A 12,385-nucleotide genomic window follows, 5' to 3' on the forward strand; every position below is an offset into this window, starting at 1 on the left:
CACTGTGAGACCCAGGGGTGTCACATCCTGAGCCCACCCAGCAGTGACACAAAGCAGGAGTGGAGCTGAGATGATTTTATTCAAAGGGGTGTCCTGAGGAAGCAGCAAGAGGCACCAGGAGCAGCATTTCCCCCTGGCACAGCCACACCAGGGGCTGCTCCAGCCCCGTCCCTGAAGCACAGGAGCGGGGTGGGGGTGGCAGGACCCCCAGTGTCCCCAAAGGCACTGTGTGAAGAGGGGCTTGGTGCAGCTCTGGGCAGGAGGGTCCCTGTCCCCAACAAGTCACCAGGTCATTCCTGTCCCAGCCAGGATGAACCTCCTTGAAAAGCAGGGAGGGGAGGAAATGCCAGCACCCCCCCACCCTGCTGTCACCACCCGGACAAAGGTCCCTGAGAGCCAGGGGACAGCCACCAGCTGAGTGGCAGCACGGCCATGGGGCTCCCTGTCCCCAGAGCAGGGCCCCAGCAAGTCCTTGGGGTTCTGTGTCCCACAGAGCACGGGGACAGAGACAGAAGTGACAGCAGCTATTCCAGACAAAGGAGCAGGAGGTGGGACACGTGTGCCACCACCCTGGGGGGCTCTAGCCCCGGCCCAGCAGAGGGTACACCATGAAGTAGCCCAGGGTGGAGCCTGCAATGGCCCCCAGGAAGATCCAGGCGTTGTAGGACATGACTGCCAGCATCACCATGTAGCCCAGCACCACCTGCAGCACGTGGAACAGAGTCTGGGCCACGTGGAACCAGAACCACCTGGGCAAGGAGAGGGGAAATGCCATCAGTGAGGGCTGGGACAGCTGGAATCACCTCCCACCAGGAGCCTGCAGAGGACAGAGGGGGTCTGGGCAGCAGGGAGAGGGGTGGGGGCCACAAACAGCAGCTCAGGGGGAAATCCTGCTCTAAAATCAACGAGGCTGGCAGGAAGAGCAGCCTCAGGAATGACCTGGCATTAAATACAAGAGGAAAAACCCAGGGCTTGGCTCCAAAGGAAGGAACTGCCAGGGCCTTGTGGGGACTGAGTTGCTGCTTGTGCCCATCCCCAAACCAGAAGGACCCTCCTGCATCCTGCACAACGGCTCCTGGAGGGGAACATGAGCCTCTAGCCACCCCCCTGGACACCTCCCAGGGGTCTGGAGGGGCTGGGCTGCTCCAGGCTGTACACACCCCTCTGCCCTGGCAGCCTGCAGCTCCTCCTCACAGCCCTTCTCCCCTCTGTGCTGTCCATGGCCCCACAGCTCCATCCCTGAGCCCCCAGGGGGGTGCCAGGGGTCCCTGGGTACCTGCCCTGCGCGGGGTCGCTCTGTTCCTCCTCCTGGGGCTCGGTCAGGGCCTCTTGGCTGAGGCTGCGGGGCAGGGCCAGCAGCGCCCGCCGCAGCAGCACGGCCTTGCCCATCTTCACAGCCTCATAGAGCACAGAGAGCAGCAGGATCACCAGCACTGAGAGCACCATCCCTGCACGAGAGACACCCCAATGTCGAAGACATCTTTTTATGAAAATCCTTTCCTTAGGATTTTTCTTCCTGAGAAGCTGAAAGGCCTCAGGAACAAAATGGAAACAATGATTATCTGCTGCTGTGGAATGCAACAGGTGCATCTGTGATTGGTCTCATTTGGTTTTTTCTAATTAATGGCCAGTCACAGCACAGCTGGCTCAGACTCTCTGTCCGAGCCCCAAACCTTTGTTGATTCATTCTTTTCAATTCTTAGCCTAGCCAGCCTTCTGAGATGAACCTTTTCTTCTATTCTTTTAGTGTAGTTTTAATTTAATATATATCTTAAAATAATAAATCAAGACTTCTAAAATATGGAGTCAGATCCTCATCTCTTCCCTCATCCCAAGACCCCTGTGACCACTGTCACACCCCAACACTGCCATGGGATCACCAGTGCTGAGAGCACCATCCCTGCAGGAGAGACACCCCAACACTGCCATGCACGGGGAGAGTTCTGGGGGTGACAAGGACACAGCAGGGCCTGGCATGGAGGGGTTGGGAATATCTACGGGGGGATGTGGGGGACTCCAGGCACTGGGCTGGGCAGCAGGGTTGTTAAATGTCAGGAAATTGTGTATTTAGCTTTTTAACTCACAGAATTAGGTTGGAAAAGCTGTTTGAGATCGTTATTGAGTCCAACCTGTGAGCTCACCCAACAGCACCTTGTCACCCAGACCATGGCACTGAATGTCCCATCCAGTCCCTCCTTAAACACCTCCAGACAGGTGACTCCTCCCTGGGCAGCCCCTTCCAATGAAGAAATTTTTCCTAAATTCTTAATTTAAGAAAAAAGAATAAACTAAACCTAAACTTCTCCTGGCTCAGCTGAAGGCTGTGCCCTCTTGTCCTAGAGGGCAGCTGTGAAAATACACAGCTTTGCATCGACTCCACAATGAACATGGGAGTTAAAATATGATGTTGGGAGAATAAACAAAATCAGAAAGAAGAGTGAAAGAAAGTGGGAAGCTGAGCCAATTCTGAGTGCTCTGAGGGCTTCACACAGCTCCCTGCCTGCCCCTCTTGGCTTGGCAGGATCAACTCCTGCCTGGGGCACGCCCAGGGCACAGCACAGATCAGCTGAGAGGGGCAGGTCCTGCCAAAAACTGCTCCAGGGGCCCACAGAGCTCTGCAGGGAGGGGATGGAGGGATGGATGAATAGAGATGGATGGAGGCATGGAGAGATGGACAGGGATGGAGGGACAGGGATGAATAAAGGGATGGATGGACAGGGATGGATGGACGGATGGACAGGGATGGATGGATGGATGGATGGAGGAGATGGATGGATGAAGGAATGGATGGATGGATGGATGGATGGATGGATGGATGGATGGATGGATGGGAGGAATGGATGGATGGATGGATGGATGATGGATGGATGGATGGATGGATGGAGGAACAGGGACGGAAGGATGGATAGATGACGGATGGATAGATGGACGGATGGGGTTGGACAGGGATGGACAGGAATGGATGGAGGGATAGTGTTGGATGGATAGGGATGATGGATGGAAGGATGAAGGAACAGGGATGGATGGATGGATGGATGGATGGATGGATGGAGTTGGACAGGGATAGACAGGGATGGATGGATGGATGGATGGATGGATGGATGGATGGATGGATGGATGGAGTTGGACAGGGATAGACAGGGATGGATGGACAGGGATGGATGGATGGACAGGGATGGATGGATGGATGGATGTCCCAGGGCTGGCAGCCTACCTGTGGGGCTGTGGACACTCCAGAAGTCGAAGAGCAGCACGACTGTGTCCGAGAAGTAGAAGGTCATCTGGAACAGAGGCCAGGGAAGGGCAGTGCAGGAGCCCTGGGGGTGATGGGTGCCCACACTGCCAGCAGGCCCTGCACCCCCACCCTGCCATGCTCAGCTGGGGAGTCCCCAAATGGCGCAAGGTTCTCCCCAGCTCTGAAACGGGAAGAGGAACTTGCACAGACAATCACAGTCACGCTGAGCTGTGATTGTCCTGTGAGCTCCAGCAGGACAATTCCCACCCCCAGCAGCAGCTCCTGTGTGTGTCTGGGCTGTGACAAAAAGCCAATTTAGCCCATGACAAAGAGAGACAAATCCAGGATTTCACCACAGGGATTTGAGGAGGGAAGGTCCCTAGGGACAGGTGGAGGCTGAGGGGAAGCTGGTGGGCAGAACCTCTGCTCCCCTCCCAGGGCACAGAAACCTCCTGCACTGCCAGGACACCCAAAAACTCAACCAAGGCACCCAGAGCCACAAGTGTGACCACCCAACAACAGGGACCAGGTCCAGGGGTGCCTCCCTGGCAGAGGAGCATCCATCCCAACACTGCCAGGACGTGCAAAGGCAGCACCCCTCCTCCTTCACCCTGCTGAAACAGGAGGAGCAGGAATTGCTCTTGTGTAACATCAGCTGCTGAGCTCACACAGCTGCCCCATCTTGCTCCAAAGGTGGAATTTTGCTGGGTTTTTCGTGCTCCCTTTGGTGAACCTCCCTAGGAGGTGTTTGTGGAGCTCACAGCTGCTCCTCTCCTGCACAGATCCGTGTTTGGCTGCTCTTTCCTGCCTTTTCCAGCACCAGCAGAGGTGACTGACAGGAGCAGGACCAGCCTCAGCCAGAAATACCACCCAACAGCCCGTGGGTGTTCAGGCCACAGCCCGGCTCCAATTACAGCCCTCGGCCCTCCTTACCCACAGCACATTAGCACATGTAATTGGCTCACCCTTTTAAGCCTCCTTTGGCCACAGATTAATGATAATTAGCCTTTAAATGAAGCTATTTCTCCTTCACAAGCTTCACCCACAGGTGGTGGAAGGAGCAGGTGAGCGTTTTAGGGATGGGGGATAGAAGTGATGGCCAAAATCCGAGTCATTAACTTTGGAAAAGCTACCGAATATAATGAAATCCAAATATTAACCCAGCATGCCAAGGCCTCCACTAAACCCTGTCCCCAACTGCCACCTCTCTGTGTTTTCTGAACAATTCCAGGCATGGTGATTCCACCCTTTCCCTGGGCAGCCTGTTCCAGAGATCCAGAAGATCCCTTTGTTGCCCCAGCCTGAGGTGGAGCCACATTTTTTTGGGGTTCCCAGCATGGGTGTGACACCAAAACAACACTCCTTGGGCCAACAGCGATGCCACAGAGAGATTTCTCGGTGGGTGAAGGTCAAGAGGCCAAAATCCTAAAAATCCCGGCATTCTTCCCAACGGGGAAGAGCCACCACCAGCAGGGAGATGTCCCAGGGTGTTGAGGGATGCTGTTCAGAGGGAGGGGACCCTGTCCTCCCCCACCTGCCCTGCAGCAGGGATTGGATTGAGCAGGGGAGGCTGCACCCAGCTCCTCCCCCGCAGGAATTCACACCGGGAACAAAAAACTTGTTGGGAAATCTCCTGAGCTCACCGTGCATTTAGGGCAGGAGCTGCTGCACTTTTGGGGTTGTTCTAGCAAAACCAGTGGTGCCTGCACAGAGCAGGGCCAGGCTGCATGCCAGCTTGCTGCTCCAGCCCAACTGGGATGTCTGATCCCACACTTTGGATAAAGCTGCAGCACCCTGACTCCACTCTGGACAGTCACAGCTGTCCCATATTGGGGACACACTGGTTATCAGGGTGTCCCCAAACTGGGATCCTCCTCAGGACTGTGTCACCCTCCAGGCCTTGCTGCTTCAGGGGGCTGGGAGCCTTAAACATCAAATAGAACCATGGAATGGTTTGGGTTATAAGGGATCCTAAAGTTCATTTTGTCCCAGCCCTGCCATGGGCAGGGACACCTTCCACCGCCCCAGGCTGCTCCAAGCCCTGTCCAACCCGACCCTGGATACTTACAGGGAGATTTAAGGGGTTATAGGCAGATTCGTGGGGTTCCAGGGGGGAATTCATGGAGTTCCAGGGAGATTTAAAGGGTTCCAGAGTGCATTCTCAGGGCTCCAGAGGGGATTTAAAGGGATCCAGGGGAATTCATGGGGTTCCAGGTGGGGATTCATATAGTCCCAGGGGGGCATCATGGGCTTCCAGGATCATTTATGGGGTTCCAGGGGGGATTTCCAGGGTTCCAGGGTGGAATCATGGGGCTCCAAAGATTTATGGTTCCAGGTGGTATCATGGTTCAGGGAGTTCACGGGTACAGAGGGATTAAGGGGATCAAGGGATTTATGGGGTTCCAGGGTGGAATCACGGGATTCCAGGGGGATTTAAGGGTTCCAGGCAGGAATTCATGGGGTTCCAGGGTGGAATCACGGGATTCCAGGGGGGATTTCCGAGGTTCCAGGGGGATTTAAGGGGTTCCAGGGTGGAATAGGGGAATCCAGGGTGGAATCACGGGGTTCTAGGCAGATTTATGGGGTTCCAGGGTGGAATCACAGGGTTACAGAAAGGATTTAAGGGGATCCAAGGGGATTCACGGTGTGAATCCCCAGGGGGGATTTAAGGGGATCTAGGGTGAAATCACGGGGTTCCAGGGGGACTTCTGGGTTTCCAGGGTGGAATCACGGGGTTCCAGAGAGGATATAAGGGATTCCGGGTTGGAATCACGGGGATTCACGGGGTTCCAGGGCGAAATCACGGGGTTCTAGGGTGGATTTAAGGGGTTCCGGGTTGGAATCACGGTGTTCCGGGGGGATTTCCCAGGTTCCAGGAAGGTCTCCCGGTGCCGGCAGTGCCGTGCCCGTCCCGTCCCGGGGCTCACCTGCATGGTGGCGGCGGCAGCGGGCGCGGGGCCCGGCCCGTTTCCCCCGGCGCTGCTGTCCCAGCGCTGTCACGGTGTTGTCACACCGATATCACGGCGCTGTCACGCCGATGTCACAGCCTGTCACGGCCTGTCACGGGGATGTGGCGGCGCTGTCGCTGTGCCGTGTCTCGGCGCAGGGCTCCCCGGGAGCTGTAGTGCCGGGCGGGCCCAGGCCCGTCCGCTCCTCCCCGCGGCCCTGCCGGGCTCCGCGCCCTGGGTACGGCCCGGCTTGGCCTCTGCGGCTCCGCTTTGCCTTCGGTCCCGGCTCCATCCTGAGCTAAGGACCCCAAGGGGTTTTCTGCTGGTCACCCCCGGCACCCTGAAAATGCTGAGAGATTTTTGGGGGTGTGCAGCCTGGAGTGGAGAAGCTCCAGGGAGAGCTCAGTGTCTCTAAAGGGGCTCCAGGAGAGCTGAAGAGGGACTGGGGACAGGGGATGGAGGGACAGGACACAGGGAATGGCTCCCACTGCCAGAGGCAGGGCTGGATGGGATATTGGGAATTGTTCCCTGTGAGGGTGGGCAGGCCCTGGCACAGGGTGCCCACCCTGGATCCCTGGCAGTGCCCAAGGCCAGGCTGGGCAGGGCTGGGAGCAGCCTGGGACAGTGGGAGGTGTCCCTGCCATTGGATGGTCTCTTAAGTTCTATTCCAACCCAAACTATTTAGGATTCTGTGATTTTATTTTCCCTATAAACAGGCAGGACAAAGGGGAACTTTCCTTCTAGCTGTGACTAGAAGTACACATGTTTGCTCCATGCTGGGACATTCCAACCATCCCTGTTACACCTGGAAACAGAGGGTGCTGAGCTTCCCTCAGTTTCCAAGTGCCAGCAGGTGCAGATGCCCACGAAGGCACCCAGTGCTGCAGTGCCTGGCTCTACACCACTAAAATCCCTCTCAGTGAGACAGAGACTCAAAACCGAGGCAGGATTTGGGGGGGATTAACATTTTCACCCCTTTGCAGCTCTTGGTGCCTGGCTGGGAGGGAGGTGCTGGAGCAGCAGCACACTGGGCTCTCCCAGGCTCACCAGGGCCACTTTCCAGCCCAGTCCTGGGCCATCAATGCTCCAACCATTTGTGCACTTGATCCTGCAAAGAAAAGCTCCTTTCCTTCTCCTTTTCCCAAGCTGGCACTGGTTTTGCTTCTTTTTTTTTTTTTTTCTCACAGACAGTTCCCAGCAATTATAATTCTCAAACCTCCCCCAAGCAGTCATTAAATCAGCACCTTCTCATATATAATATATACATATATAATATATTTATAATTTATAGAGAAATGACTTCTGTAAACAATATTCCTCTACTCCAGAAGGAAATGGAGTCCAGGCCATAACACAGCTCCAAACACAGCAGCTCTGTGGAGCAGCTGGGAGCCCTGTGCCACCTCCAGCTCCGTTTGTCCCCACTGGGATGGCTCTTGGGTGGGGACACAACCGGCTGGCTCGGTTTGCGTGGCACCACTTTCAGCTGAAGCAAACTGGTCCGACTGTGAAACCAAACTGGTGCGAGGCGTCGCCGTTGTGGAACACAGCCAGGTCCCGCAGGGGCAGCAGCCACAGCTCCTCCGTGCTGAACTGGAAGATGGTGTCGGCGATGGAGGACTCGTTGTCCAGCTGAAATAACCACCAGGGACAGCTGAGTGCCACCAAACCCCTCAGCTGAGGGCCTGGAGCTCCCTTGGCTCCATCCCCAGCCTCTCCTGGCATTTCCAAGCTGGTTCCTCCCCTTTGTCACATCCCCAGAGCAGGAAGCTCCTTGGGCAAAAGGAATGGATGTTTTCCATCCCCATCCCACCCTGTGCAGCTCATCCTCTGTCCATCCAAACTGCAGGCTTCAAACTCTCAAAGGAATGGATGTTTTCCATCCCCATCCCACCTTGTGCAGCTTCATCTCCCCGCTCCATCCCAAACTGCAGGGCTACAAACACTCTCCAAAGGAATGGATGTTCTCCATCCCCATCCCACCCTGTGCAGCTTCATCCCCCCGCTCCATCCCAAACTGCAGGGCTTCAAACACTCTCCAAAGGGCTCTGCCAAATGTAGGGAGCATTTTGCAGGTGTGATGTATGTTATAAAATCATTTGTGCTAAAGGAAATGAAAACCACAGCATTTTGTGTACAAAGCCAGTGTTGGACAATGAGCAGTAATAGGCAAAGTGATAAAAATGGAGATTCAGGTGTCATCAGATGACTGTCTCCAGGGATGGATATTTCAAGGGATTTTTTCTGTCTGACAAGACCCCAGCAGAAGGCATTTCATAGGCATCATCAGAAGTTTATCCCAGAAAGTTTTCACCTGACAGGATTCCAGCAATTCTCCACCGGTTCTGGGAAGTGTGGTAGCAAGAAAGACAAACTACAATAATAGACTAAAATGTGCTAAAGAAGACCCCAAAAGACTGTATAAAACAGACCCCAGAAATGACATTTGGAGACCCCCAGGGACTTTGGTATGATAGAGGCCAAATCCTAACCCTCCCTGACCATGATCACCTGGGTCAAAGTCGAAATTGCTTGTGGCTTTTTCCAAATGTATACTTTGATAATTTAATAAAGTATTACATTTAATGAATATTAAATATATATAAATAAAATATAGAATTATAAAAAATTATATTATATATTATATATTATGTAAAATATAAATATGTATTATATATTTTTATAGATTTCATTTATATATATCTATATATAAATATATAAATATATATATTATATAGTATATATTATATATAAATATATATATGTATATATAAATATTATTATATAAAATATATAACTAAAATTAAAAATTAAATTTAAAATTAAATTGAAAAAATTAAACATAATTAAAAATAAAAATTAAGATTAATATAAAATAAATATTAAGGATTTAATTTAAAAATATATTTTATAATAATTCTTATTAATAATCAAAATTATTTATTTAAAACAAATAATTCTAGATTATTTATTAATATATTTATTATTAATACGATTATATTTATACTAAGAATAAATTATTATAAATATATTACTATAGTATCATTATATTATCATAAATAATAATTATTATAAATAATAATAATTATAAATAATTAAAACTAAAATATAAAAATAAAAATATAAAAATACTATAATATTTAATATCATATTATACTATATATAAATAAATATTTTATTAAAATATTAAAATATCGAAATTAAAGATAGAAAAATAAATTATAGATATTAATAAATTATTATATTAATTGTTTATTATAATTATTTATTAAGTAAACAAATTATTATTATTATTATTATTATTAATAATATAATAATAATAATAATAATAATAATAATAATAATAATAATAATTAATAATAATAATAATTTATTACTTTATTAATAAAGTATTTAATAAATAATTTATTAGTTTTTAAATTGGAGCATGCATGTATAACCGGGCGCAAGGGCTGCCGGTGGCTCACCAGGCAGCCGTGCAGGCTGGCGCTGTAGCTGTGCTGCCGGGAGTCGCTGAGGAAGCGGATTTCCGTGCGGGGCTGGGGCCGGCGGCGCTGCGGGGCCGCTCTGCACGAGTACGAGACCTGCTGGGCGGCGCGGTGGCTGTGCAGGCGCAGGAAGCGCAGCTGCACCGGGCTGGCCCCCGCGTATTCCAGCTGCGGGGAAATCCGGCGGGAAAAATGCCTGGTTTAGCATTGGCTTTTCGCAAATGTTAAAATGAATATTGTTTGTGTTGTGTTAGAAAGTGATGCTGTATTAGTTTTCTTAAGTAGTGTGTTAAATATAGTTTTAGGTTATAATATAATGTTAAAATAGAAACTATGCTATGTAAGATACTTTTTTAAAGAAAGGACTTGCACCAGATAGCAGCCACAGGACACCTGAATCTTTCAGAGAAAGAGAATTTATTGCTCCATTATCAGAAGAAACTAACTTCTTCCCGCCTCACTCAGCCCTGAAGATCCTTCAGGATTAAGAGGAAGAAGCTGACATTCACCAGACAGAAATCCTTTGTTTCAATGGATTTATGCATCATGTATGAGATATTTGAATATGCAACAGGCTGTTGTTTTTAAGGGTTAATCCTCTGTTAACATGGGTCCTTTTTTGGGCTTATTTTGCCCAGAAAAAGGTACCCGGACTGTCCCTAACTCTTCATTATTATTGTCTCATATGGTCCTAATCCAAATTGTCCAAATTATTATTACTCTAATTATATTGCTATTTTAAAAACCATTTTATTAGTATTAAACTTTTAAAATTTTAGAAACAAGTGATGGCATTTTTCACATCCAGAGTGTGGGGGCTGCACTCCCCCAAGACTAAACCCTGGCAGGGTCCAGCTGCCTGTTCAGCACTGGGGTTCCTCACAGAAGGAATGTCACATCCCTCTGTGCACAGCCAGAGGACATGGGTGCTCTCCTGTAGCCATGATATCTTCTAAAAAATCCCTTTCCTAAGGATTTTTTCTCCTGGCAAACTGAGAGGCCTCAGGAACAAAATGTAAACAATGATTATCTGCTGCTGTGGAATGCAACAGGTGCATCTGTGATTGGCCCATGTTGGTTGTTTCTAATTAATGGCCAATCACAGTCAGCTGGCTTGGACTGTCTGGTCAGTCACAGCATTTTGTTATCATTCTTTTCCTTTCCTTTCAAGCCTTCTGATGAAATCTATTCTTTTAGTATAGTTATAATATATAATTTTCTTTTAATATATTATATAATAAAATAATACATCAGCCTTGTGAAATATGGAGTCAAGATTCTCATCTCTTCCCTCATCCTGGGACCCCTGCAAATTCCCACACTGTCCCAGTACTGCAGGTGGCACTTGGAGACCCCAACCCAGCTCTGTCCCCCCATGGCTGTTCCAGCCGGGCACTCACCAGGAAGCCCCCAGGCAGGGTGCTGAACCACTCAAAGGTGTTCTCAGAGCTGTAGGTGCTCAGCCAGGCCTTGATGGGGATCTGAGGGGAGAGGGGACAATTGTCACACTGTCCCAGCAGGGGATAGTGGCGCTGACAGGACAAGGAGCCAGCACAGAGCTCCTGTGTGTCCCTGCAGTCTGGGACACACCGGGACCAGGATCCTCACTCCCTGCCAGGACAGAGGGCACCACAGCAAGGGGCTGTCACCATAGCCAGGGACTGGGCACCACAGCCAGGGATTGGTCACTACAGCAAGGGACTGGTCACCACAGCGAGGGACTGGGCACCACAGCCAGGGAACGGGCACCACAGTCAGGGACCGGTCACCACAGTGAGGGACTGGTCACCACAGCCAGGGACTGGTCACTACGGCCAGGGATTGGTCACTACAGCGAGGGACTGGTCACTACAGTGAGGGACTGGTCACCACAGCCAGGGACTGGTCACTACACTGAGGGACTGGTCACTGCAGTGAGGGACTGAGCACCACAGCCAGGGACTGGGCACCACAGCCAGGGACTGGGCACCACAGCCAGGGACTGGGCACCCTGTCCCTCTCCAGCCCCACCAGCCCTTGTCCCCACCCACGCTGAGGGGTCCCTCGGGGCTGCAGCTGCCCCATAAAAGCCACCCCATACCTGGTTTTGCACAGGGGCAATGCAGGTCTCCCCCCCGGCTGTGAAGTTGCAGAAGGCTCTCAGTGCATCCTGGGGGCTGCCCTGGTTGGGGTCGATGTAGTATTGCCCTGGAGGGAGGAGAGGACAGCCCTGGCACCCAGGTTTGGCACAGGGAGGGTGCCACACAGTGCCATCCCACCCCAGGCTGCCAGCCTGTTTCTGCAGGGATGCCCACAAAGCCCATCTGACCTCATTCCCCAAAATTTCTTTATTTCAAAGAGCTGCCTGTCCCTTCAGGCTCTGGAGACCAGGCCAGGCCCAGGGGTGCCCCCCATGCCCCGGTACCATCGGGCAGGCCGGGGTGAGCCAGCAGCAGCTCCTTGCAGGTGGTGGCTGGGTGGGTTTTGGTGCCATTGGGATGCTCCACGAGGGCTTGGAGCTCCCGGCTCAGGGTGTCCAGCAGAGCCCAGACCAGGGTGTAATTCAGGTGGTTGGAGGAATAAATGAGGTGCTGAAAGAAAAAGGAGGGGATATCACCAAGCTGACCATAGATCCCCCCACCAGGAGCATCATCAGGGATGGCACATGGAGGGGACAAGGACAAGCAGGGGGACAGAGGGAGTAGCTGGATTTTCTGGGTCCTGGTGCACAGGGG

General features: G+C 51.1%; 2 protein-coding genes across 4 annotated transcripts in view; both read right to left on the minus strand.

Moving 5' to 3' along the window:
- Positions 1 to 60: 60 nt before the first annotated feature.
- Positions 61 to 6,361, minus strand: SLC31A2 (solute carrier family 31 member 2). The gene is made up of 4 exons (XM_064727511.1): positions 6,163 to 6,361; positions 3,215 to 3,281; positions 1,277 to 1,448; positions 61 to 749 (listed from the first exon to the last, which is right to left on the minus strand). The coding sequence occupies exons 1-4, from the start codon at positions 6,166 to 6,168 to the stop codon at positions 581 to 583; spliced, it is 414 nt and encodes a 137-aa protein (XP_064583581.1). The 5' UTR covers positions 6,169 to 6,361; the 3' UTR covers positions 61 to 580.
- A 1,124-nt stretch (positions 6,362 to 7,485) lies between these two features.
- The window catches only part of LOC135455027 (collagen alpha-1(I) chain-like), an 81,810-nt gene continuing 76,910 nt past the window's right edge, over positions 7,486 to 12,385 (minus strand). For all 3 annotated transcript variants that reach the window (XM_064727812.1, XM_064727813.1, XM_064727811.1), the window contains 5 exons: positions 12,076 to 12,241; positions 11,752 to 11,858; positions 11,072 to 11,152; positions 9,651 to 9,839; positions 7,486 to 7,815 (listed from right to left, as the gene is read on the minus strand). In XM_064727812.1, the coding sequence (XP_064583882.1) occupies positions 7,666 to 7,815; positions 9,651 to 9,839; positions 11,072 to 11,152; positions 11,752 to 11,858; positions 12,076 to 12,241 (693 nt within the window). In that variant the 3' untranslated portion in view covers positions 7,486 to 7,665. The remainder of the gene's footprint in view (positions 7,816 to 9,650; positions 9,840 to 11,071; positions 11,153 to 11,751; positions 11,859 to 12,075; positions 12,242 to 12,385) is intronic.

The sequence above is a fragment of the Zonotrichia leucophrys genome, chromosome 17, assembly GCF_028769735.1.
Source record: "Zonotrichia leucophrys gambelii isolate GWCS_2022_RI chromosome 17, RI_Zleu_2.0, whole genome shotgun sequence".
Lineage (NCBI taxonomy): Eukaryota > Metazoa > Chordata > Aves > Passeriformes > Passerellidae > Zonotrichia > Zonotrichia leucophrys.

What these genes read in the sequence shown, in the direction of transcription:
- SLC31A2 (XM_064727511.1), bottom strand. An exon ending in GAGTGTCCACAGCCCCACAG is followed by an intron (nt 1,449 to 3,214) that starts GTAGGCTGCCAG and finishes TCTCTCGTGCAG; the next exon opens with GGATGGTGCTCTCAGTGCTG. An exon ending in AGCGACCCCGCGCAGGGCAG is followed by an intron (nt 750 to 1,276) that starts GTACCCAGGGAC and finishes CTCCTTGCCCAG; the next exon opens with GTGGTTCTGGTTCCACGTGG.